This window comes from Quercus robur, chromosome 6, assembly GCF_932294415.1.
Source record: "Quercus robur chromosome 6, dhQueRobu3.1, whole genome shotgun sequence".
NCBI lineage: Eukaryota > Viridiplantae > Streptophyta > Magnoliopsida > Fagales > Fagaceae > Quercus > Quercus robur.
This window is the reverse complement of record NC_065539.1, coordinates 13,357,352-13,382,791: the sequence shown is the minus strand read 5'-3', so window position 1 is coordinate 13,382,791 and position 25,440 is coordinate 13,357,352. Positions and strand designations below refer to the sequence as shown.

Here is a 25,440-nt window from a genome sequence, read left to right as displayed (position 1 = left end):
GTTTACTAATATATGTGTTTAGAGCATATATCAGTAAAACCCTATTTTAAATATTATCTATGTGACTTTAGTTATGTAACCTTTTTAACGAGTTGACTTTTTTACATTCATAAATATTCTCACTTTATCTTGGCTAATGTAATAAAACATTAATTACACTATACTAGGATGTAATTGCAACTTTGCCTTAAAGTAAGAAACACTTCTTCTCAAAAAAAAAAAAAAAAAAAACACTTTATCCTTTGTCATAATTTTTCAAAAACATGTCTAATGAAAATTTAATTTTATATTAATTTTGATAGAAATCCTTGGAGGATAAAATGCTTAATAAAAATAGTTAATAGCAACATTGTAATTATACCATAGTTAAAGTTTTAAAAAAAGAGTACAATTTACCCAATTTTATGTTGTTTACTACCCTTTTATTTTGATGGAAATTGTAATAGAACAATTTCAGACTTAAGTTGTTTTTCGTGCGTAAATGTGCGTGCATTAGCGCAATAAACACTAACGGTTAGTTAAAATGATATAATTAAGGCCTCGTTTGGGAGGAGGGAATGGAATGGAATGGAAAGGAATAAAAAGAATAATTTTAGAATATTCTTCCCTTCCCCTTGTTTGGGAGTTTTAATGGAGGGAATGGAAAATTCATTCCCTTATTTGGGAGTTTAAGTAGAAGGGAATGGAATGAGTAGGAGGGAACACTCATTCCTCTCTATTCCCTTAAAACCTCAAATTTTCATTCCCCCCGAAATTGGGAGGAATGGGAGGGAATGGAATTAGATTTAATGATTTTTTTACTAAAACTTCCAAAATACCCCTGTATATTCAATTATTTATTTTAAAATAAGGGTCTAATAGTAATATTATTATAAAATGAATCCATTCCATTCCCTCCATGTTGCTCCCAAACAAAATTACTTACATTCCATTCATTTCCATTCCTTCATTTTAAAACATCCAATCAAGGTTACTTAATTCCATTCCATTCCATTCTTTTCCATTCCTTTCTCTTGCTTAAATACATTCCATTCCATTCCATTCATTTCCATTCCCTTATGATCATTTTATTCCATTCCATTTCCTTCCCTTATGAACTCCCAAACGGAGCCTAAGGGAAAGAGAAAAAGAAGGGGATTATATATATATATATATATATATATATTTTTAAATGCAACTGGAATCCTCCTCGGTCATCTTTGTGATGCTCCATAGAATGCGGAATAGGAGAGGGAATCCTCGGTCATTTTTGTGCGTCATTCTAGATAACTTTGAGATGCTCGAGTCGGATTTGTGATGTCTGCGCAGCAACTGTTTTGTTCGTTATGAATGGTCTAGTTGATGTTTATGCAAGAGGGGGTGATGCGATGTCTGCACAACTGTTTGATACCATGCCTGACAAGGGTTTGGTTTCTTTGACGGCAATGATTATTTGTTATGCTAAATATGGGGAACTTGGCAAGGCTCGTGCATTGTTCGAAGACATGGAGGAGAGGGATGTAGTTTGTTGGAATGTGATGATTGATGGGTGTGCTCAGGAATGGGATGCCAAATGAGGCTTTTATATTGTTTAGAAAAATGTTGAGGGCAAGAGTTAAGCCTAACGAATTGACGGTGTTGTCTGTACTTTCTGCTTGTGTGGGCAGCTTGGCGCATTGGAGTCTGGTAGATGGCTTCATTCTTATATTGAGAATAAAAGGATTGAGATCAATGTTCATGTTGGTACTGCGTTGGTTGATATGCATAGCAAATGTGGTAGTTTGGGGGAGGCGCAATTGGTTTTTGATAGGATCAAAGACAAGGATGTCGTTGCTTGGAATTCAATGATTACAAGGTATGCAATTCATGGATTTAGCCAAAATGCCTTGCAATTGTTTAATGAAATGTGCATGATTGGTCACCATCCTCAGTGGCAGCGCCACGTTCACTTCAAGGTGTTCCCAAGAACACATTGACCTGAAAAAAAATATATATATATATATATATAATTAAAAAAAAATTATTTGTTTACCCTTAAAATAAAATTAGGAACACCCTCAAATAAATAAATAAAATTATTTGTTCTACTTTCAAACAAAAAAAAAAAAAAGTCCAAAAAAGATTTTGTAACAGAACAAGCCCACCAAGGAAAAAAAGCCCAACATCAAAATGAACAGATTACAGATGGTAGCAAACCCACTAATTACAAATGCAAACCCAACAAATTACAGATAGTAGCAAACCCATGGATTCTCAAAAAAAAAAAAACAAAAACAAAAACAAACAAACCAAAACCCAATATACACATCCAATTCATCAAGTAAAGCAAAAACTGAAATAAAAAACCTAACCTAAAAAACAAAAACCTCATCAGCCATCAACGACAACAACCAACGGATAGTGTGAGCTCCAGAGCACATCGGTCATCAGTGATCGGGCCTCAAACTTGAGCTCCAAAGCACATTGGGCATCGAAGATTGAAGATCGATCCGATCGGATCGGAGATCGGTAATGCCTTGACGTGTTGCCCGACGGCACCGCCCCTCAGCTCAGCCTTCGGCCTCCCTGCTCCCTCAACCTCAAGGTATTTCATCTTTTTCTCTCTTTAGTCTCTTACATATACGGGTTAATGAGTTAATGGGTATGGGTTTTTCTTTTAGACTCTCTATCTCTCTTTCTTTTTATCTGAAGATTGAAAGCAAATGAGTCTCTCTCTCTTTAAGACTTGATTTGATTGCTTAGCTTTACCTCATCACTTTATTAATATTTGCCCTTGTTTTTGGCTTTATCCGTTGGTGTTGGTAACTGTTGGTGTTGGTGTTGGTGTTGGTGTTGGTGTTGGTGAGATACAATTACTTGTCTTTTAGTGTATTGTGATTTTTGATTGTGAATTTATCTGATTGGCTCTTGTGATTGGGGGTCATAGGGCTTGTTTGTTGAATGGGGGGTAGATGGGGGCATGGAGCCGAGGTGGGATATTTGATTTGGGGGAAGTAAATGCACATGGGGTGTGTGCTAGTGCAACTAATAAATAATAATTTAATTAACCAATAATTAATTGGGGGAAGCAACTAATAAACAATAATTAATAATTTAATTAACCAATAGTACATTATAAAAGACAAACAAATTAAATTATGTTAAACTAAACAACAATTAATAATTTTATAATTAATGAAACAACAATATAACAAATTATAATTTATAAAAGACAAACAAATTAATGAAACAACTAAATAACAATAATTAATAATTTCTCTTTTTATTAGATTGTGTAATTTATCCTTCTTAAGGAACACCTTGAAAAAAATTTCTGGAGCCGCCACTGACCATCCTACTCATGTAACCTTCGTTGCCATTTTGAGTGCTTGTGGTCATGCTGGTTTAGTCAGTAAGGGATGGAGTTTTTTCCTTTCAATGAAAGATCAATGTGGGATTGAACCAAGGATTGAGCATTTTGGGTGTATGGTAAATCTTCTTGGCCGTGCTGGGCATTTAGAAGAAGCATATGTGCTTGTCAAAAACATGAACACAGAGTTAGATCCTGTCTTATGGGGAACTTTGCTTGCGGCCTGTAGGCTCCATGATAACATTGCTTTGGGAGAGGAAATTGCAGAGTTTCTGGTTGGCAAGAACCTTGCAAATTCAGGAACGTATATTCTTTTATCAAACATATATGCAGCTGCTGGCAACCGGGATGGGGTGGCAAGGGTGAGGACCTTGATGAAAGACAGTGCAGTGCAGAAGGAACCTGGCTGTAGCTCAATTGAAGTGAATAATAAGGTACACGAGTTTCTTGCTGGAGATAAGAAACACCCAAACAGCAAAGAAATTTACATGATGCTAGAGGAGATAAACTGTTGGCTTGAGGCACACAGCTACCCTCCACAGACAGAAATTGTGTTACATGACTTAACAGAGAGACAAAAGGAACAATCCCTTGAAGTTCAATGAGAAGCTAGCTATGGCTTTTGGGCTCATCAGTACTCAACCCGGAACTACTATAAAGATTGTGAAGAACCTCCGTGTATGTCTGGACTGCCATGCTGTGACCAAGCTGATTTCAAAGATAACTGGGACGTAAGATCGTAATGAGGGACCATAATCGATTTCACCACTTTGTGAACGGTTCATGTTCTTGTGGGAATTACTGGTGAATTGCAATATTGTTAACGGATCATGTTCTTGTGGTTGTGAGAATTACTAATGAACTGTAATATATCACTGATACAGTGTTACTAAGCATTCCATTGATCGTACAATTTGAATAACTTTTTTAAACCAATTGCCATCAAATTCCAACTTTGCCTAATCTGTTTGACCAGTGATAGTTGGGCTCATTCCTCAACATCAACTGAAAAGATAACCATTCAGCAAAGAAAAACTGAAATAAACATAGTAAACGAAATGTAACCGGGTAACAAACATCGTTCCAAATAACTATCATTGGGAAAAGAAATGGTAAACTAGAAACCACGAATTATGGCCCAATTCAAATAATTCTGTACATAATTGGGTTACAAACTCACAATTCACTCCTACCAAGCATAAGCCTGAAAGATAATTGAGTAAATGTAATTACAAAAGCGATCAATACAAGTGAGTAATGCCTGATCTATGGTTAAAACGCAAAACCTACCCACCCAAAATACATTTTTACCCATCCCCATCAAAAGTAATATCTCCACAACTAAACTTTGAAGACCAACTAAGAAGTTAATTATCATTCCTGAGGTCATAGTGCTTTGGAAAACTAGGGAAATTGTAGAGCATTTTCCCAGACCTTACATTCTGAAATCCAAAACACAAACTGTATTGTTGGCAAAACATGCAGCAATCTTGTCACCTTCCTTGTTCCAGCAAACTTCAAATATGCCCCCATTGCCTGTATAAGTTTTGACAATCTTGTTTTCCTTCAATGACCAGATGTGCATGGATTTATCAAGAGATCCACTGGCCAAATACTCACCATTTGGGCTAAATGCAACAGAATATACAGGTTCCCTGAAGTTTCAATATAAGACATCAGTGAAATTCAAAAGCATCTCATCGGTTATAATCACCTTCAAATATCGTCAATGACAGCAGCAAGGGCCAGTACCTGTGTCCATTTAAGCTGTATAGAAGTTTCCCAAGTTCCACGTCCCATAGCTTCACTGTTGAGTCAAACGATGCACTACATAGAAACACAACCAGCTGAATATTTTAACTGAAATAAGTAAAACAAGAATGAAGACCTAAATATGTCCTGCAACACACATTATTTTAACTGTGTGTGTGTGTGTGTGTGTGAAGTTTGTATGCAATATGATGCACAAAGAATTTTATTCAGATCTTGTCATAGCAAAACCTTAGTTTATCTTAACACAGTGATATAGGCTTAGTTACACATTTAGTCCTCAACCTTTGCCCCATGTTTCAAATTCATTAAAATATAAACAGGACTATGCATCTACTGCTGTAATTGAGGTTTTCTCTCCTGTGAGTCATACACTCTTCAATCCCGCGGATATTATACAAAAGGTGAGTTCAAACTTTGGACTTTCATTTTTCAATTGCATTTGAGCTTTGAAGTATTTATGCCCATGTTAGTTCATTTAAGTGAATCTCTCCCTCTGTTAATTGCTAGTCACTCCAATGACTAATATTTGGAAAATAATGGGGGAAAGCCACCTTTGAGCTATCAATCATTTGTGAAGTGTGCATGGCAACCCTCATGGGTGTTGCGGTATTCTAATTTCCTATCCTTTGAAATGCTTCATTTAGTCCTTACATTTTTAAGTTTGTGTCAAAGAAATACTTATCAAAAAGAAAAGTTGTGTCAAAAAAGTCCTTGCAGTTAACTCCTGCTGATTGAGTAGAGATTGTTCAGTGAAATCCCAAGGATTTTGATATCAACATATAAGGGAAAGGATTGGCTATTCAAATACTTTGTTTTGGAGTAGAGAGAATCAAAGTAAGAGCTAACGACAATGAACATTAGACATGAACTTAAAATTATAAGGACCAATATGAAGCATTTCAAAGCCTGAGGACCATTTTAAATCATGGGGTAAAGGTTCAGGACTAAATGTGAAAGGGGGGTGGGGGTGAAGAAATACAATGACCAGCACGATATATTTTTTTGATAGGAAAGTTAAATGATAATAGTGAAACCAGCATGATATATTAATGCAATAAAGTTATCCATCACTACAGACAGGAGTTGAAGATGGGCCAAGACAAAAATTATGAAGTCTACAGTCTGAGAAAATAAACCTGACCATCATTGAAGACCAAATGGCAATGGAACATTTTCAACACAATGGTGGCTTCACCTAACAACTCCTGATGCACTCTACCTCTTTAATAATATTGTATGAAACTAATTAGAGTTCAATGTGTTTTGTATATATGAAGATGTCAAATACAAACTTCTTTAACAGCACCTCATATAATCAATTGAGTTTTACTACAGGCTGCAAGCTTTTAATAATTCTGTGCCTCTATGAAAATTTTGATAACATTAACAGGTTTTCTAGAACAAATCCATAATTCATAATCCATAGTAAATTCACTTTTCAAGGAATAAAAAATAAATGATCAACTAAAAAAGCAATTCCAGAACTACCAAATAGAATAACTAGATAACTGGTGCAAATGCATAAAGGTAGATGAAAATTAATGGCATTCAAATTCATTAAATCAACAGCATATACCTTGCCAACAATAACTGATGATTAGGGTTGCTTGTACCAGGTCCAGTGGGACTCCATCTGATAGTATATATCTCCTGCAAAACAATTATTCAATGTTTCTGAGAACAATCCAGTCAGATCAGAAGTGCATATGCTGGGAGGCAAACACATTGGGATTAAAAAGAGAAACAAAATCTCCACAGTACCTTAGCATGATCCTTTAAGTCATGAACAAACTTTTCCTGCTTCATACTCCATATCTACAACATTGCCATATATTAGTTGAAATTGAAAACAAAAACACACCAAAAAGAAAAAAAACCAACAGAACAATATATATTTTGGAGAGACAAGAACCAATATAAGCCAAGAAGAAATGTTATTAAACTGTATGAAACAGGTTAATTTAATTTGAAGATTGAAATACAAGTTGAAGATGACGCGCGCGCATGCACACACACAGATAATGCTAAGAGCAAACATCTATGTCAATGGAACATAAGATGCAAATCAATGTACTACTAGTACCATAAACAACCCTGGCAGTGACAAAAGTGCAGACACACAAACACATGCGCATATATATAATGCCAACAGTGAAAATCTATGTCAATGACACATAAGATGCAGGGGGGGTTTGGTGCTCTAATTCTGTGCAGGGGCCCAACGGAGTTTGTCTTTGGAAGAGGATCAGGAAGGGGTGCGACACTTTTTATCATTTTGTTAACTTTAAGGTGGGAGATGACTCTTCTATAAAATTCTGGCATGACCCTTGGTGTGGGGGGCTTCCTCTGAAAGACAACTTCCCTGAACTTTATGGCTTTGCTTGTAACAGGGATGCTTCAGTGGCAGACTTGTTATCTCTTTTAGAGGATAGTTATCATTGGAATGTCAGTTTTGTTAAACCAGCACAAGATTGGGAATTGGAATTGGTTGTCTCCTTTATAGATTTGATCTATTCTGGCCTGAGGAGAAAGAATGTAGCGGATGAGCTTTGCTGGATTCCCTCCTCCAAGCAGACTTTTGATGTTAGATCCTTTTATAGGGCCTTACATTCTTCTATTCAACTCTCTCTTCCTTGGAAGTCTATATGGAAGCTGAAAGTACCTACAAAGGTTAGTTTCTTTTTTTGGATTGTGGCATTGGGGAGGATTTAAGTAGTGATAATTTGAGGAGGTGTAGAGTAATGGTGATCGATTGGTGTTGCATGTATAAGAGAGATGAGGAGACTATTGATCATTTACTTATGCACTGCCCTGTTGCTAGAGAGTTGTGGAATTTGGTGTTTTCTCTATTTGGCGTTCTGTGGGTTATGCCAATTGGGTTGTGGATCCTATAGCAAGCTGGCCAAGGAAGTTTAACAGATATAGATATGCAGCAATTTGGGCCATGATCCCTCATTGTCTCATGAGGAGTATTTGGTGGGAAAGGAATACTTACACTTTTGAAGGAAGCAAAAGAGGTTGATTCATGATTTGAAGCTGCTATTCTTCCAGACTTTATCTGAGTGGACAAATGCCTCGGGTGTTTTTACTTTTAACTCTTTGGCTGATTTACTTGATAGCTGTAATTTTCTTGCTTTATAATTTTGTTTTGGCCCCTAGCACACTGCCTGTGTGCTCTGGTCCCTTCTGTTCTTTTGGTTTTTTTTTTTTTTGATAAGTCCTTCTGTTCTTTTGTTTTTTTTTTTTTTTTTGATTAGTCCTTCTGTACTTTTGTTTTTTATTTGATGAAGCAGTAATTACTTATAAAAATAAAAATAAAACATAAGATGTAAATCAAATTTCCTAAAAGGAAGGAGTAGCATAAACAACCTTTGCTGTGATATCATCAGAGCAAGAGGCCAACAAAGAACCTGTTGGATCCCATTTGACACAGTTAACTTCACCCTGAAATTGCACAAAGTTCATAATTAGCTTTAAAAAAATATTTACAATGAAATCTTTTCATAAGTCAATGCACACAGTTTGATCTAATGCTTTCCAAACATTCAGAAGCCAACCAAAGTCAACAAGTTTCGCTACTTGATAGTCAAAAAGAACAGATTTAGACACAATGCGGCAATTCTAGTAACCTACTACCACTAATGTAGGCGCTAAGCTGGTAAATACATGTTTTGCTACTTGATTAATCTTAGGGTCGATGTATAATTTTTGAGTAAACTGAAACATTCCTAAAGGTGGAGCTGGCAATTCCCAGCAAAAATCCACACTAAGCCCCAAGGTTGGCTATGAATAGAAAAGTACAGAAGCAATACTTAGGGAGCAATATGAGCAGTAGAATTCAGGAACAAACCTGATGCCCAGCAAAAGTTTTGATAGGGCGGTTTTCTCCAATCTTGCAAACATATATCATATTGTCTGTGGAACTTGTTGCAAATGAAACATTGTTGCGCCAGTCGACATCAAGTGTTGGACCTAAATGATACAAATATTCAAGTTTAAACCCAAACAAAGGAAATTGTTGCACAAGACAAACACTGATGAGTATTAACATTCAATCAAATGCAACACCTGAATGAAATTCAAATTGTTGTTTCCATTCCTCTGCCTTCACATCCCATACAATTGCAGTTTTATCACAGCTGCCTGTAAGAAGATAATCACCCTTCTTGTTCCACTTTAGAGAGAATATGGGTCCTTTATGTTTGCTTAGAGTACTCCTTAATTCACCTGAACAAAGATAACAACAAAAATCAGTACACCAAATAAATTTGTGCGATGCAATGAAGACTAGCATACAATTACAATTCCAAGTTCCCACATAAATATGACACCACACGAAAGTTTTTTTTTTTTTTTTTGATAGGTACCACATGAAGATATCAAACCAACCAGGAAAAAAATTGCTTAAACATTTGGCCTAGTCCATACATGCAGATATTATATGCTTAGGTTATGTAATTGTGTATGTGTGGACGTATATTTTGGGGAAAGAGATATCCATATAATTATAACAGATTGAGATATTATACATAATATTAACAACACAACAAAACGGGAAAAAATAACATTACATCTGCCCTACTGTTAAAGAGAAAACTGGATCTTTGAAAATGGAATAAAAGTCTCATGCCTTTCCCATGCATCTGCCATTCAGTTTATTTGGACTATGTACAACTAAAAAAAAAAGGGTACAATTGTACTTTTGCCTAGTTTATCTTTTAAGCCAAATAAACCAATGAAAATATGCTATCTCAAACAAACACAAAAACCAACGAGAATGAGTAAAATAACCAAAGCTCAAATTGAATCTTTTTTTGGGTGGAGGGGGGTGGTAATTAAAAATATTATATTGGAAGAAAAAGGAAAAAGTATAATCCCCAATGTTTTTGAACAAATCAAAAGAAATCTAAGGAAAAAGAACTTCAATTGAAAATTCTCTAACCATATATCCTATTTATAAAAAAAATATTCCTCCAACCACACACTAGAAATAACTCAAAGAAAAAAAAAGGAAATAACTCAAAGAAACAAAGAAATAACTCAAAGAAAAAAAAGAAGGAAATAACTCAAAGAAAAAGAACTAGTGAAAATTCGCTAACCACATATCCTAGCTGTGCAAGGAACTCAACTTTGTGTAAATCAAATCTCCACGATGCTTTCGTAATTCACTTATTCTATCCACATTCTTCTCTCACATCCTTTTGAGATACTGATCTTTTAGCAAATAGCAAGTTAGTTTGGTGACCAGGGTATGTCTAAGGTAAGATTTCTAGCATAAACATATATATGCATGTGTGTGAGGCTGTGAGCACAAGTATCTGATAGACTTCTAACAGTTAAGAAACATCAGTGACAGCACAGCTCATGCACAAACTACTGTGTGGCAGTAACATTGCCAAGTAAAGTGGGGGGAACTGAACTACGCCAAAAACTTTTTAAATACTAGTGTAGTCAAAGGCAAGTTGGACGCTCTAGACACTCAAGCAAAGCAAGGCGCTCTCCTCTCTTCAAACGATTGCAAGGCGCTTGAGATGAGGTAACAAGCACAAACACAACATGATATGGGACATGAAGACGTGGCAAGTTTTGAAAAATTAAGACACAACACAATTGGGATACAAAAATTAAGTAAAATATATATACATACAATCATATTTTACACTTATTTTAAATTTCAAAATAATTAACAACTATCAAAACCAAAAGCACATATAAAATCAAAGAAAATATTTTAATAAAAAAATTATTTTTTCCAATAGTCCCCAGAGTGTCCGTGTCTGACATGTCTCCGACATGGACAAGCCAGGGATTTGGGGTGTCCGTGCTTTGAAGGTGAGATTTTCAATGAAATTAAGCCTATATATATAGCAGTTTTGTACTTTTATGTAGGTAAGTGAGGGTTATGCTGGCAGCCACAACCAGCTTAAAGACAAAACCAGACATTTAGAGAGAGAGAGAGAGAGACTCACAAAACAGAACAAAAATGAGACTCATCAATCAACACAGCAAAACCAAGCAAACAATTGTCCTCTTGCCTTTGTTAGGCCTTGGGACCTCAACTATAAGCTACCAAGCATGTTGTTTCTCATTATTTTATACTTCTCTCCCTCTCTCTCACCAAACTTTTTTCCATATAAGCTACTGTAAAGCCTATTCTTAGATCAATTAATTGAGCCTCCAACCAATTTGCAATTTTCAAAATTGTGCCTAGCCTACTTTGTCCCTGAAGCAGCTAAAGAGTGTGTGAAAGTTCTAATAGTTAAAGACAACGAATTATGAACTTTTCATGCTCATAAAATTCAATATTACTCTCTTTTTTCTTCATGCAGCACACATTTGATAATTTTTATCTTTGCTTCTTTTAATTATCATATTCCACATGTATTAGATATACATTATTTGAGTTCATTATATGTACATAATACATACAAGGAACTATATTTAGTATTTGGTGCCTTGCTTCCCTTGGGTGAGCACCGTTTGGCACCTCATGCCTCAGGCAATACAAGGACTTGGTGCCTTAAGGTCACCTTTCTCTTTCTCCATTGACTACACTAGTTAATACAATTTATGACAAATACCAAGCAGAAGGAATTTATCTAGTTTCTGTCACATAAGAAATATCCTAGTGTTTCTTTTTCACATAAGAAATATCCTTGCTTTAAATAGGTCATTAAATGGCTTATGATTATCTACAATATTGTCATGTGACAAGGTTATTTGGGTTTCAATTGAATTGAGTATCAGTTAAAAAGACCTTGAACATGGCAAGTGAAATGCACACTCCTACTACTTATCCACCCCCCCCCACCCCCCCCCCCCCCAGAAAAAAAAACAAAAAAACCACACACACTTGAATGGTCTGCATATACTTAAAAAACATATCATGCTTTAATATCTTACCATTTGTACTCCAAATTCTTGCTTGCCCATCATACGAACCTGTTGCAAGTAGTGTTCCATCACCCTGCATAAGGACAGGAAAAAGTATCACAAATTTTTCATACAAAATGGTGACAACATCAGCAGGAGCCTTTGGTACCATCAAAATAGCATCTCGAAAGTGCATTTCTTGCTTTTCAAGAGGTACATTAATATATATATATATATATTAGTAATGCAAAAGTACTGCTATGTACAAATGCACATTCTTATCATTCACACAAAGGAGGGAACTATTCCATCTCCACATTGATGTGGAATACCAAATACCTAAGATGTTACTAACTCATGCTGTATGTAAGAAAGGTGCCACCTCTATTATCTTTTTGGGTGTCCTTTCCAGCCTGATTGATACAATTAGCACTGAATCTTTGAAATTACTGTCGTAGAATGGTGAGACAATAACATTGGTTCTATTATTGTTGTTGAGCCAAAACACTTCCAATGAAAAGTACATAATGAATAATATGTATCAGATAATGAAATGACCATATTAAGTTTTTATAATTAAAATCATTTCCATATACATGAAATCAACATGGACCATGCTAAATTCTTGGCAGTTAGGCACTCTTCTAGCATTGGACTATTTCATTCTAAGCTTCAGAAGCGAGGCTCTTAGGAGATAATCCCAATCCAAACCAAGTATCAAACCTAAAAATAAAGCACCATATTGTACAGAATAATAAAAGCCAACAAGTTGAAAGCTAAGCTTTAAAAAAGCACATGCTTATGACATGCAAACTTTGAGAATATATTTGATAGTATAACTAAACAATAGTGTGGGTTCAGCCAGAGCATAATTAGCAGCTATTATTAACTTAAGTCAGAATAGTGAGATAAAACTCACATTCCAATCAAGTGTGGTGACATCTTTACTCTTCTCATTTGTTCTACCCTTAACATGTTTCAGGACCAGCACATTCAAAGGAGCATTAGAAGTAGATCTCGAGCTACCATCCGCTATTGTCCATATACGAGCTGTTGAATCTCCGGATCTAGAAATTTTATCAGGCATACAGCCAAAAACTATTAAAATTCACAACCTTAGATGATGTTACCATACCATAACAAAAGCTGATCTGAAATTCCAGGAATTCCAATGAAATTAACACATGCAATATGTTATAATTCTTAGTTGCCAAATCAAAACAGATGATCATTTCATTCAAAATTAATGATGCACTCAACTGCATTTCTATGCTAAAGTCTACTTCTGAATAATATAATGATCTGCAGTAATATGACTTAAAGCAGAAGCTGATATAATCACACAAGAAATCCTTAGAAAACCCTATTTGCTCCAGTAAAAAATAAAGCAATTCTCAGTAACCCTTCATAATGATTTTGCTTCAATTGGAAGATCATATCCAATGTGGAACCTATAATTCACTACGCAAAAGGACTAAGATGTAGGAAGTCTGTAATGCAGCAGTAACAAAAAAGGATCACAATATGAAAACGCATCAAATTAGTTGACATGAAAGATGCATGTAACAGAATATACATAAGATGTTTAAAATAAGTTATAGATACACATGATGAACCATCACACAAGAAGTATGTCATTCAACAATGAAATATTTACCCTGATGCAAGAAAAGAACCAGTTGGACTCCATGCACAAGCACATACCTGAAGGAAGAAAGGAAAATCATTATGAGGTGGGCGAAGGGGGGACAAAAAAATGCAGAAAGATTGGAGACATGTTCAAACCTCTGAAGTATGTCCTTCCAAAATTGTCACATCAGAACTGGGAATTTCACATGCCTGAGAAGTCAAGGTTGTAGAGATATCCATTGGTTCTGGTCCTATAAAACTCATCCAGAGAGTTTTATACTTCATGGTTGATACAAAGGATAATACAAAGAGAGGTCAAGAAAACAGAGGAATTACTTTCAATGCCAATGTAAACTTACCTGCAGATACACCATTATCTTCAGGTTTTACAATAACTTTATCCTCAACATCTGTAACCATTTCTCTGTCAGTGTGATCTTCATGTTGCTTTTCTCGCTCCTTATCCTTTTCTGCCCTCTCCTTGTCCTTTTCTGCCCTCTCTTTATCCTTTTCACGTTCTTTCTCCCTTTCATGTCTTTCTTTATCTCTTATCCGTGCACGTTCTCCTTCATGTTCCCTGTCGAGCTCTTTATCTTTATCTCTATCCTTCTGTAGATTTTTCCTTTTTTCATTTATGATTTTCCGCAGTTCATAGACATCCTTTGTGATAAGATCCAAAGGTTGTAAGAATGAGAAATCCTCCACCAAGTCTGTGTCACTCTGACAAGTTTAAAACAAACATTGATCAAGTTCAATTACGAGATAAGCAGAATAGAAAAAGTAGTTAAATTCATGCTGGAAGTAAGATGAAAAGCAAAAGAATTAAGCATGCTAACATTACTCAAGTTTGCTTCCATCTCCAAGTACTGAAGTCCTTTTTGTACAAATGTTATAAGAGAACCGGGTGGAACCAAATTACCATCAATAGGGCACTTGTTGATACCCGCCTCATATCCTAAAGCAAATGCTGCATGTGTGAATCCTACAAGAGTATGACAAGGAGCAGTTAGTATATACATTTTCCACGGGATTTAGAATGCTCAAAAAATTAAGAGCTCCCCCACCCCCCCCCCCCAAAAAAAAAAAAAAGAGCAATGTAAAGTTTTGAAGTTTCTCCAACCATAATGTCTCATCAAACTGCTAAATAAATTATACAAAATTTTTTTTTTTTTAAATTCTCATTTACCTATCCAAAAAAAAATCTCATTATGTGAATGAAGGAAACAAGTTGAAAATTTTATTCATTTACTATTGTTTATACAACTCAAGTGTTAAATATAATTCATGTCTCGCTCTCCCCAGAAAACTGGAAAAAATTAAAGATTATGCTAACAAAATGTATTTTTTATTTAAAATAGTGAAGCTATTATCGCAACTTTGTTTCCAACAATTACAAGGGACCTTAAACACCAAGTGCATGTCCTACAAACCTGCCTGATTTAGAGATAATGTTCAGCTCCATATTAATAATCAATATAACTAATTTTTAAATTAAAACAGATTTTTATTTAAATTATAAGCATGTGTGGATGCTTCAAATACTTCATATTCTTTGTCTATTTCTAATTATTTCTTTTCTACCTTTCAAAAAAAAAAAAAAATTTATTTCTCATCTAAGAAAGGCCATGACCTATCACTGAAATTAGAACCTTCTGAAGATGCTAAGTAACAAAAACAAATTTTTTTTCATCAAGACTATATTTAATATGCTAAATTAACGCACATTATACTCTGCTACACAAAGCCAGGCGTAGCATTTGAAAACCCTAACGCAACCATTGGTACACAATTATTGCAAATACCTACGGCTACATTATATTATTAAAAATAAAAATAAAAATGGAAACCTACATAAAAGATCAAGCTTCGACCAGACAATAGGAAAAGTTATTACCAAAACGCAAGCTTTCTTCATTCTAATCAAACCCTAGACTGCTTATATTAGCAACAAACACAAATCTTGCAAGGAAATTGCAACTATTATACTTCTAGGAACAGCTTCCTGTACAAACCCTAGAATACTAATCAACTTTGGGGAGAAGAGAACAGAAAAATAAGCCAAAAGAAGGAGAAGATTTTAGGAGCTATAACATTACCTGATTCTTGAAGGTAACGAAAGACAAGGTAATTCAATTCGACGGAAGTGATGGAGTTCATCGTCTCGTCGCGGAGTCACTGAGCTCAGTGGCTGTGTATACAAAGCTTAAACAAACATGAACACCAGAGAGAGAGAGAGAGAGAGAGAGAGAGATTGGGGTTTATAGTTTGCGAAGGAGTGGGATGGAGGCGGAGAGAGGAGGAGGAGTTCTGGAAAAATCGTGAACGGAAGGAAAGGAAAGGGGGGGTAGTGTATTGATTTGATTGTCGATAATGCGTAAAACCAGCACCGTAACGTTAGCAATTCCTTTCCCGTGAGGCCGTGACAAACGGTTACTGCTTAGCCACAGCAACTCACGGGTTATGTCATTTTTTTTTTGCCTTTTCGGCAATTGGCAATTGGCATCGTGTTCGCTGAAATGCCGTACCTATTCAATGTTCCGGAGGATTGATGGGCCTCACTTGGTGAGTTGTGTGAGGCCCCACTCTGACCGAATAAGGGAGAGGGGCCCAAAAAAACAACAAAAATAATTGTTCACATTATTGTTTCTCAAAAGAACAAAAAATAACAAGAGTAATTTCACGCGTAGGACAATTAAAAATTTTTGTGTCAATATGTTTTTTTTTTGGTTTGGTAAAAAAAATTGGTGCTTCTTTCATTCACATAACTAAAGATTTTGTTTCAAGCTGACTTGTTTTATCGTATTAACTATTTTGAGTATTTGTATGAAAATATATATAATTATTTTTGTCAAAAAGTGGAGAAAACAGTAAATTTTAAAAAAAAAATTTGTCATGGTATGTGGAATAATTTATACATTGCAAGATGTGCTTCCAGGGATAAAGCTAGGATTTAGAGTTAGAGGGGCAAAAGTATAAACAATTTTTTTTTTTGAAACTCCAAGTAAGCATTCATTTAGACGAGAAATGTCATGTCTACAATATTTTCACTACATTTTCATAATAAATCGTAAGTGGTAGGTTATTATTGGTTGTTATGAGTAAGCAAAAAAATAATTTAAATTTTGGATTCAAATTAGAACCAATAACAACTTATCGCATGTGATTTGTTATGAAAATATTGTGAACATAACACTTCTCAATTTAGAAAGTTAAGCTTTTTTTTTTTTTTTTGGTGTATTGTGTGTTGTCAAATGTGTGTGGGTGTTCACTTAGACTAGTTAGAATTGGCTTAGGAATTTTTTATTTTATTTTATTTTTTGTTTGTGTCTTGCGTGGGTTTGTTTTGGGGTGTTGTTTGGGCTTAAGTTTGTTATTGGTAAATTTTGTTGTTAAGCTTGTTAAATTTATTTCAAATTTTAGATCAATAAAATTTTTTATAGCCTTTAAAAAGATCAATAATATTGTTGAGAGGGAAAAGTGCAAATTTATTGAAACAAATTACTAAAATTAATACACAAACACATACACACACTGACACACACACACACACACACATATATATATATATATACACTAAAAAAAAATTGAAAAAATTTAGGGGGGCCACTGCCCCCTAGTCCAACTATAGTTCTGCCACCGTGTGCTTCACACGTTAATAGTAAAAAGTTTTCATGTGCCTAGATGAATCATTTAAAAGTTTAAGAGAACAATAGTTATAGTAATCTCTTAATTTCCATTTGATTTAAACGAGTTTACCTATTCTAAGAAGCCAATTAGTACCACCGCACACCTCTTGGTGCGATGGTCACTCCACAAGTATAAGTGCTTGTAGGGTGTGGGGGGTAAGGGACAGGGTTCAAGTCTCCAAAAGGGAGCTTCGCACACATATACACTTAGATTAGACTAGAGTATAATTTTATCTTTTAAAAAAAAAAAAAAAAAAAAAAAAAAAAAAAGCCAATTAGTGAATTTTTGGTTGAAATTATGAAAGACGTGGAAATAAAATGATATGTAGTTAAATAAAATTAGGAACTTCAAAATTTTGAGAAATTCATGCATTCAAATAGGTAAATCATCTTATAAATTTTTCTCTCATATCTATTATTTTGTTGTCTTCGCAATTATATGAAACAGTTACGTTTTCTATATATATATATTATGGGGCCCAATAATTTATGGGCCCGGCCCGCTTGCTTATGGGGAGTCCACAGGCCCAAGCCGAAGAAGGCCATGGCCCAAGCTCAAAGATAAGAAGCTCAAAATGGCCCGGGGATACAGCCGAGGACAGCTTGGTCCTCGGCAGACCCAAAGTCTCATTGATGAAAGTGGCATACGGGCAAACTCTAAAGATCAGAAAATATCTCAGGGAAGTTGTCCTTAATACCCTTCACTGATAAGACTCTGCACCTAACAGAACCTGATTTTTAGGCTTTATTAACCATCCCCAACAATTCTGGGATTAGATTGACGGGACAAATATCAGTCCTGGAAAAGTTGACCCTACACGTGGACGAGGGACAGCAAAGGTAGGCTAGTATAAAAGGAAAGGTAAACTAATTAGAAAAAGGGAGGGGGGGGGGATCCCCATCTCACTTCCTGGGAAAAACTCCAAGGATGAGAATGCCCGGACAATATATGTACACCACCACGAAAAACCCACCGCCGGATAACCGGAGAAAGACATTAGTGCTCCTCGGACATGATCCGAGGAGTCCAATCCCTCGAGTTACAAAGCTGTAGAGCTTGGATATCCAGGCTGAAGTCTTTTCTTATCTGAGTTTCCCTAAAGTCCGGTTTGGACCAACGCCCCGTGACCAAACGCTAGCCTTTCAAGCCTACTCTCTACAAATCTTATTGTGAGGGATCCTTCACGTGCGAGCCCAACGTCATCGTTGGGCCGTTTGAGAATCGTGTCCCTACAATTGGTGCCGTCTGTGGGAAGGCTTGCGCGTTGGCACGGGTGGTGCATGAGTCAACTCTCTAGCAAGCAGAGATTCGCGAGTTTTTCCCATCTCCGGCGACGTGCAGTTGTTGCTCTGACATAAGCTTCTGCTAGGGGCTACGCCTTGCACTGCTAACGGCGCGGGCAGCTCTAGGGGCTTCCGGCCTCAAGCCAACTCTCCCCTCCCTGGCCTAGGGGTTAACCTTCGAAAAATAAATAAGTATAGAGAAAAAATTACTTAAAAAAATATCTTACAAGTTTTGGACAGAACCAAGGCCTTGTATGGTCCTCGGACCCAAGCCTATGGGGAAACCAAGTACACAAAAGAAAAACCACAAGTTTTGGACAGAACCAAGGCCTTGTATGGTCCTCGGACCCAAGCCTATGGGGAAACCAAGTACAAAAAAAGATATCTTACAAGTTTTGGACAGAACCAAGGCCTTGTATGGTCCTCGGACCCAAGCCTATGGGGAAACCAAGTACACAAAAGAAAAACCACAAGTTTTGGACAGAACCAAGGCCTTATATGGTCCTCGGACCCAAGCCTATGGGGAAACCAAGTACAAAAAAAGATATCTTACAAGTTTTGGACAGAACCAAGGCCTTGTATGGTCCTCGGACCCAAGCCTATGGGGAAACCAAGTACAAAAAAGATATCTTACAAGTTTTGGACAGAACCAAGGCCTTGTATGGTCCTCGGACCCAAGCCTATGGGGAAACCAAGTACAAAAAAAGATATCTTACAAGTTTTGGACAGAACCAAGGCCTTGTATGGTCCTCGGACCCAAGCCTATGGGGAAACCAAGTACAAAAAAGATATCTTACAAGTTTTGGACAGAACCAAGGCCTTGTATGGTCCTCGGACCCAAGCCTATGGGGAAACCAAGTACAAAAAAGATATCTTACAAGTTTTGGACAGAACCAAGGCCTTGTATGGTCCTCGAACCCAAGCCTATGGGGAAACCAAGTACAAAAAAGATATCTTACAAGTTTTGGACAGAACCAAGGCCTTGTATGGTCCTCGGACCCAAGCCTATGGGGAAACCAAGTACAAAAAAAGATATCTTACAAGTTTTGGACAGAACCAAGGCCTTGTATGGTCCTCGGACCCAAGCCTATGGGGAAACCAAATACAAAAAAGATATCTTACAAGTTTTGGACAGAACAAAGGTCTTGTATGGTCCTCGGATCCAAGCCTATGGGGAAACCAAATACACAAAAGAAAAACCACAAGTTTTGGACAGAACCAAGGCCTTGTATGGTCCTCGGACCCAAGCCTATGGGGAAACCAAGTACACAAAAGAAAAACCATAAGTTTTGGACGGAACCAAGGCCTTGCATGGTCCTCGGACTCAAGCCTATGGGGAAACCAAGCACACATAAGCACAATCGGAGTTCCCTGCTTCCCAGTCGACTGCTCGGATGGATTATATAGAGATTATCAGTCTTGGACGGTATTCACGCGCTTATCACAAAATATTCCACTGTTACCCTGGTTAGTTTCCTAAGTTTGATTTACTATGAATTATCGATATAATGCCTGGTAGTATTGGTAAATTAGAGTTAGTTAGATTATGTTTCAAGGTATCTTGCTCTAAATATTCTTGAAGAAACACACACATAGAGCACACCCATTCACAAAGTAGTGTTGCCAAAAGATCAGTACTCAACACATGTAAATAAATTTCTATTTTTACTAAAACAAAGAAATAGTACAGCGTACAATGAAAAGCTGGAATCAGTTTATGTCAGAGCTCAATACATAATTGAGTAGGAAGATACAAGAAAAATATATAAAATAAAGCCGAGGAGCAGTACAGACGAGAGGATGGCTACTAAAGCTAACCACATAATCAAAAGGAAAGATACAAGAAAATAAAACAAAGCCGAGGAAGTGGATCAGAGGAGAGGTTGGCCACTGCTCCAAGACCTTGTTCCTCCTCAATGCTTTTACATGCCCATAACTCAGGCAGCAAAAGAAACCCAACTTGAGCCTGACACCGCTGAAGGAAAGGTGCAGGGAGCTGGAAGTTGAGGAGCTTTCTCTAAATATTTGCCTGCCACAAGGCAAAGGCGCTGATGGCGGAGAATCTTCCTTCTGACACGCCAAAATTCTAGCATGAACAGAACCTGTTTCGAATTTTGACTAAAAGAAGGAGAGACACCCTTTCCCCTCGGTCGAAATGGAGTATTCCCCTGAACTTATGCTTCCTGTGCCCATACCTTACTATTTTGAGTCTCATGAGGACACGACGCTTCTGTGGCGGAGAGAGTTCTTTCTTCCCAACCTTCGCCTCAAACATGTTATGTTAAGGGAGGACAGCACTGAATATAGGAGTTGTGATTTGGGAGGAAACTGAAGGAGCTGTGTGTATATAAAGCAACTCTCTCTCCCTCCTATTTATTTGAAAAGACAAGGTGGTGGCAGTCAACTCACGCAGCGTCCCAAGGAACGCTACAAACAAAATGGCTCTGGCCCAACTTCGCACGTCAACTGCAACCACAAGATTAAAGGAGCCTCGTAAAGGCGCACCTCGAACACTGGGACATCAAAAAGTACCGCGTGGCCAAAGACTGCATAAATACCTCTTAATTCGTGGGCCTAGTGAATTCGCGGCCCAGACCCGTTCTGCATAAGGGCCCAGGGACTATGGCCCACGCCGAGGAATAGCCACTGCCGAGGGCAACCTCCTGCTCGGCGCCTCGTGATATACCTGAAGAAAGGGAGAAATTGAACTCAAAAGGTCTTGGACAGAACCAAGGCATTGCATGGTCCTCGGACTAAAGCCTATGGGGAAACCAAGTACTCTAAAAAGTTTTGGACAGAACCAAGGCATTGCATGGTCCTCGGACTCAAGCCTATGGGGAAACCAAGTACTGGAAAAAGTTTTGGACAGAACCTGGGCCTTGCATGGTTCTCGGACTCAAGCCTATGGGAACGCCAACTACTCGGACGGGAAAGTCCTCGGCTCAAATATTGTAAAATGTTAAGGCCAGTATGTTAAGATGGCAAAATGACCCCCTATTCAATAGCCTAAGGAAACTGTTCGTTTTGCGGATGACATGTCCTCGGATAGTTAGTTCTTACACCGTATCGAATACTCAGTCCTCATCTTGGCTAATTTTGAGGTAAGTGTCGTCCCTCCCTGGTCGACATTGCTATGTCAAGTAATTCTGTTAAAGTTATGGTTGCATCTTTTTATTAGCAAGTATTTTGGCCTTAGTTGTCATTGATTCAAATGCTATACTATTGTGCCGAGCAGTGTTTGCAAATTTATTAAAACATATAAACATAACATGTGAAGTAGAATAACAATAACTTTTATTAATATGAAAAATTATTACAACGTGCAAAGAAGGGCTTAAACAAGCCTATACAAAAAATGAATTGCTAAAGCAACAATAGCATCCGCAATACAGATCAGTAAACAGTCAGGTGTTTTTTAAACTCGCCTTCAAAGTCTCTCTAATCTCTGCCTCAGTACTGCTCATATCAGGAGAAGAACCTTCTTTAGAAAAAGATGAAGGAGAAGGAAGAAGAATTGGAACACATGGAAGCACTTCAGCAAGCTCTTGTCATCAAGGAGCGCAAAAGAAGATATTAAAGGCATGCTTCAGATAACCAAACGGCATAAACGCATCGCGCGTAAATTGAGGGAAACGTCTTGTAGACCGGCGCATTCCCTGGGGAGGTGAAGAGTCGCCAACGTCGATCAAGGGCTGAATTAAATGAGCCACAATAAAGGCTCGGTATTACCAAAACCCACCTTTCCAACCAAGATGTTGGACAACAGGGTTTTGAGGGGCTATTGTGGGGCCCAATAATTTATGGGCCCGGCCCGCTTGCTTATGGGGAGTCCAAAGGTCCAAGCCGAAGAAGGCCATGGCCCAAGCTCAAAGATAAGAAGCTCAAAATGGCCCGGGGATACAGCCGAGGACAGCTTGGTCCTCGGCAGACCCAAAGTCTCATTGATGAAAGTGGCATAGGGGCAAACTCTAAAGATCAGAAAATATCTCAGGGAAGTTGTCCTTAATACCCTTCACTGATAAGACTCTGCACCTAACAGAACCTGATTTTTAGGCTTTATTAACCATCCCCAACAATTCTGGGATTAGATTGACGGGACAAATATCAGTCCTGGAAAAGTTGACCCTACACGTGGACGAGGGACAGCAAAGGTAAGCTAGTATAAAAGGAAAGGTAAACTAATTAGAAAAAGGGAGGGGGGGGATCCCCATCTCACTTCTTGGGAAAAACTCCAGGGATGAGAATGCCCGGACAATATATGTACACCACCACGAAAAATCCACCGTCGGGTAACCGGAGAAAGACATTAGTGCTCCTCGGACATGATCCGAGGAGTCCAATCCCTCGAGTTACAAAGCTGTAGAGCTTGGATATCCAGGTTGAAGTCTTTTCTTATCTGAGTTTCCCTAAAGTCCGGTTTGGACCAACGCCCCGTGACCAAACGTTAGCCTTTCAAGCCCACTCTCTACAAATTTTATTGTGAGGGATCCTTCACGTGCGAACCCAACGTCATCGTTGGGCCGTTTGAGAATCGTGTCCCTACATATATATATATATATATATAGCCGTTTGAGAATCGTGTCCCTACATATATATATATATATATATACATATATGTGTGTGTTAAATGCAAATAATTTGCCATATGAATTTAGTAGTATGCTTTTAAAGCCTATCATCATCACTTGTTGAAATAATATAAAAGATATTATTAAACTTTTTTGCTTACTTACTATTTACTGAGCAATGTAAAATATTGAGTGGTCAGTTGTTTCTTTGAATTTAATTTAATTTTTTTTGTTATGATTGAAATCTCCATCACATAAATATCCATCTTCATCTATTAATTAGCATGCGGATTGCGGATGCTGACATTATCGTTTGATAATCTTAGGGAGTTTCATTTGATTGGCCATGTTTAAATATGTAAATCATTTCATAAATTTGCCTCTCATATCTATTATCTAATTGTCTTTTTTTTTTTTTTTTTTTTTTGAGGGACTATTATTTCATTGTCTTATATGCAAATAAGTTGTCATGTGAATATAGTAGTATGATTTTAAAGCTTATTATTGTCACATATTGAAATAATATAAAAGATATTAGTAAGCTTTTGTGTCTACTTACTATTTACTAGGCAATGTAAAACATCGAGTGGTTAGTTGTTTCTTTTATTAGTTTTTTATTTTTTATTTTTTGGTTGGAATCTCCGTTACATAAATTTCCATCTTCATCAATTAATTGGTGTGCAGATGCTGACATTATTGTTTGAAAACCTTAGAGAGTTTCATTTGATTGGTTATGTTTATCTATATCTTATTAAATTTTTTTTTTTTTGAGAAATATATCTTATTAAAATTAAATTAAAGTAATACAAATATTATTAGCTACTACCAAATTTCATCAGTATCGAGATTTTAAAACATTTTTGTCCATCATATAAAGTAAGTTGCTCAAGTGTGAATATATTAACCATTGAGCATGTAGTATGATGAATTCTATAAGTAAATTAAATAAATAAATAAATAAAAAACCTGCATACGGAATAAGGTTTTAGAAAACCAACTAAAAGTAAAATCATAAAAATTAGTTCACAATCATATTCTACATCATATTTTATGATTATGTGTCGCTTTTGCATTTCTAATTGTTACATAGAAGACGAGTAAATATATTTAGATGAAATGCATGTTTTGTTGAGCTTTTATGATATGATCATAAATGGTGTGCAATTCGAACATGATCATTAGTGTTATTTTGAGTATTATCCAACAAATTTTTGCCTCTAAAAGATCATGTCTTGTTATGAGTTGTGTTTAATAACAAACCATAAGAGTCTGTCACTTGACCTTGTTGTGGGGTCTTCTAGTATCACTGGCATATGTGTGTTTTGACATTTGAATAAAATGATCATATATTATTTGTAGTAAAAAAAAAATGCTCACGAATGGATATTAGTTAACATTTTAATCTAAAATCTCCAAATGAAATGAAATTTTAATTTTTTGAATCATACATATAAGGAAATAATTTTTTGTGCTACTACAAAATACCTTCAAAACTTGCTGCAAAATTATAGTTTCACATCTATATATGTGTGTGTGTGTTTAGTATGTGGATTATGAAAACTATGATAACTCTTAAACTACATTGGAAACTAAGTTAAACAAACACAAACAATATATAATACAATAACATTGAAAAAAGCTAAATGGAAAAGCATAACACGACGAAAATATTTAAAAGAGAACTTTCAAAACTCAAAATAAAACTGCATAATGCAACTCCAATATGGAGAAACGAATATATGTACTAATTAAAACAAACATTCAAAATTAATAATTTTTTTTTCTTTCTAGTTTATCATTTGTATTGCAAACTCATTAATTATTTCAACAATTTATTTTATACCTACATCTAAATTTGGTCCAATAGGTCAAAAAATTGCTCAATACATTTTGATATCATACTTTCCATATCTTATAGGCTTGAATATTACATTTTCATTCAACAAGGATTTTCGACAACTAAAAGGCTACAATTTGGTGCAACTTCACATCAATATCCAACTCATCAAAGAATTGATATTGAATTAAATATCACAAATTTTCAATTTTTTATCCCTTTATTAAAAAAAACCTCAATTGTTATTCAATTTCAAATTATATCATATCAAAACACTAAAATTGTATAATTTACTAAAATACTAATATCAGATAAAGGAGGGGAAAAACATAAAGAAAGCTTAAACCACAAATCAATAAATTAGACTATTAAAAATAATAATAGTTTTTGTCTCTCTCTCTCTCACACACACATATATTGATAATTTTAGATATAAAATGGTACTTTCAAGTCTTAACCCAA

At 36.2% G+C, this 25,440-nt stretch overlaps 1 protein-coding gene and 1 pseudogene across 3 annotated transcripts; one reads left to right on the top strand and one right to left on the bottom strand.

The window, feature by feature from the left end:
- Nucleotides 1-430: 430 nt before the first annotated feature.
- LOC126689868 (pentatricopeptide repeat-containing protein ELI1, chloroplastic-like) lies at nt 431-4,164 on the top strand (annotated as a pseudogene).
- A 225-nt stretch (nt 4,165-4,389) lies between these two features.
- Nucleotides 4,390-16,109, bottom strand: LOC126732846 (WD40 repeat-containing protein HOS15). 3 transcript variants are annotated; one of them, XM_050435886.1, is made up of 14 exons: nt 15,700-16,107; nt 14,440-14,585; nt 13,963-14,323; nt 13,760-13,854; nt 13,632-13,678; nt 12,894-13,041; nt 12,005-12,068; nt 9,170-9,328; nt 8,952-9,073; nt 8,471-8,545; nt 6,863-6,916; nt 6,678-6,751; nt 5,081-5,155; nt 4,390-4,983 (listed from the first exon to the last, which is right to left on the bottom strand). In XM_050435886.1, exons 1-14 carry the CDS (start codon nt 15,758-15,760, stop codon nt 4,764-4,766), a joined length of 1,701 nt encoding a protein of 566 aa, XP_050291843.1. In that variant the 5' UTR covers nt 15,761-16,107; the 3' UTR covers nt 4,390-4,763. The 3 variants fall into 3 exon arrangements, 2 of the variants coding, with proteins under 2 accessions (XP_050291843.1, XP_050291844.1); XR_007659569.1 differs by having other exon boundaries at nt 4,882-4,983; nt 5,081-5,188; nt 15,700-16,109; XM_050435887.1 differs by lacking the exons at nt 4,390-4,983; nt 5,081-5,155 and having other exon boundaries at nt 6,681-6,775; nt 15,700-16,109.
- Nucleotides 16,110-25,440: the final 9,331 nt, after the last annotated feature.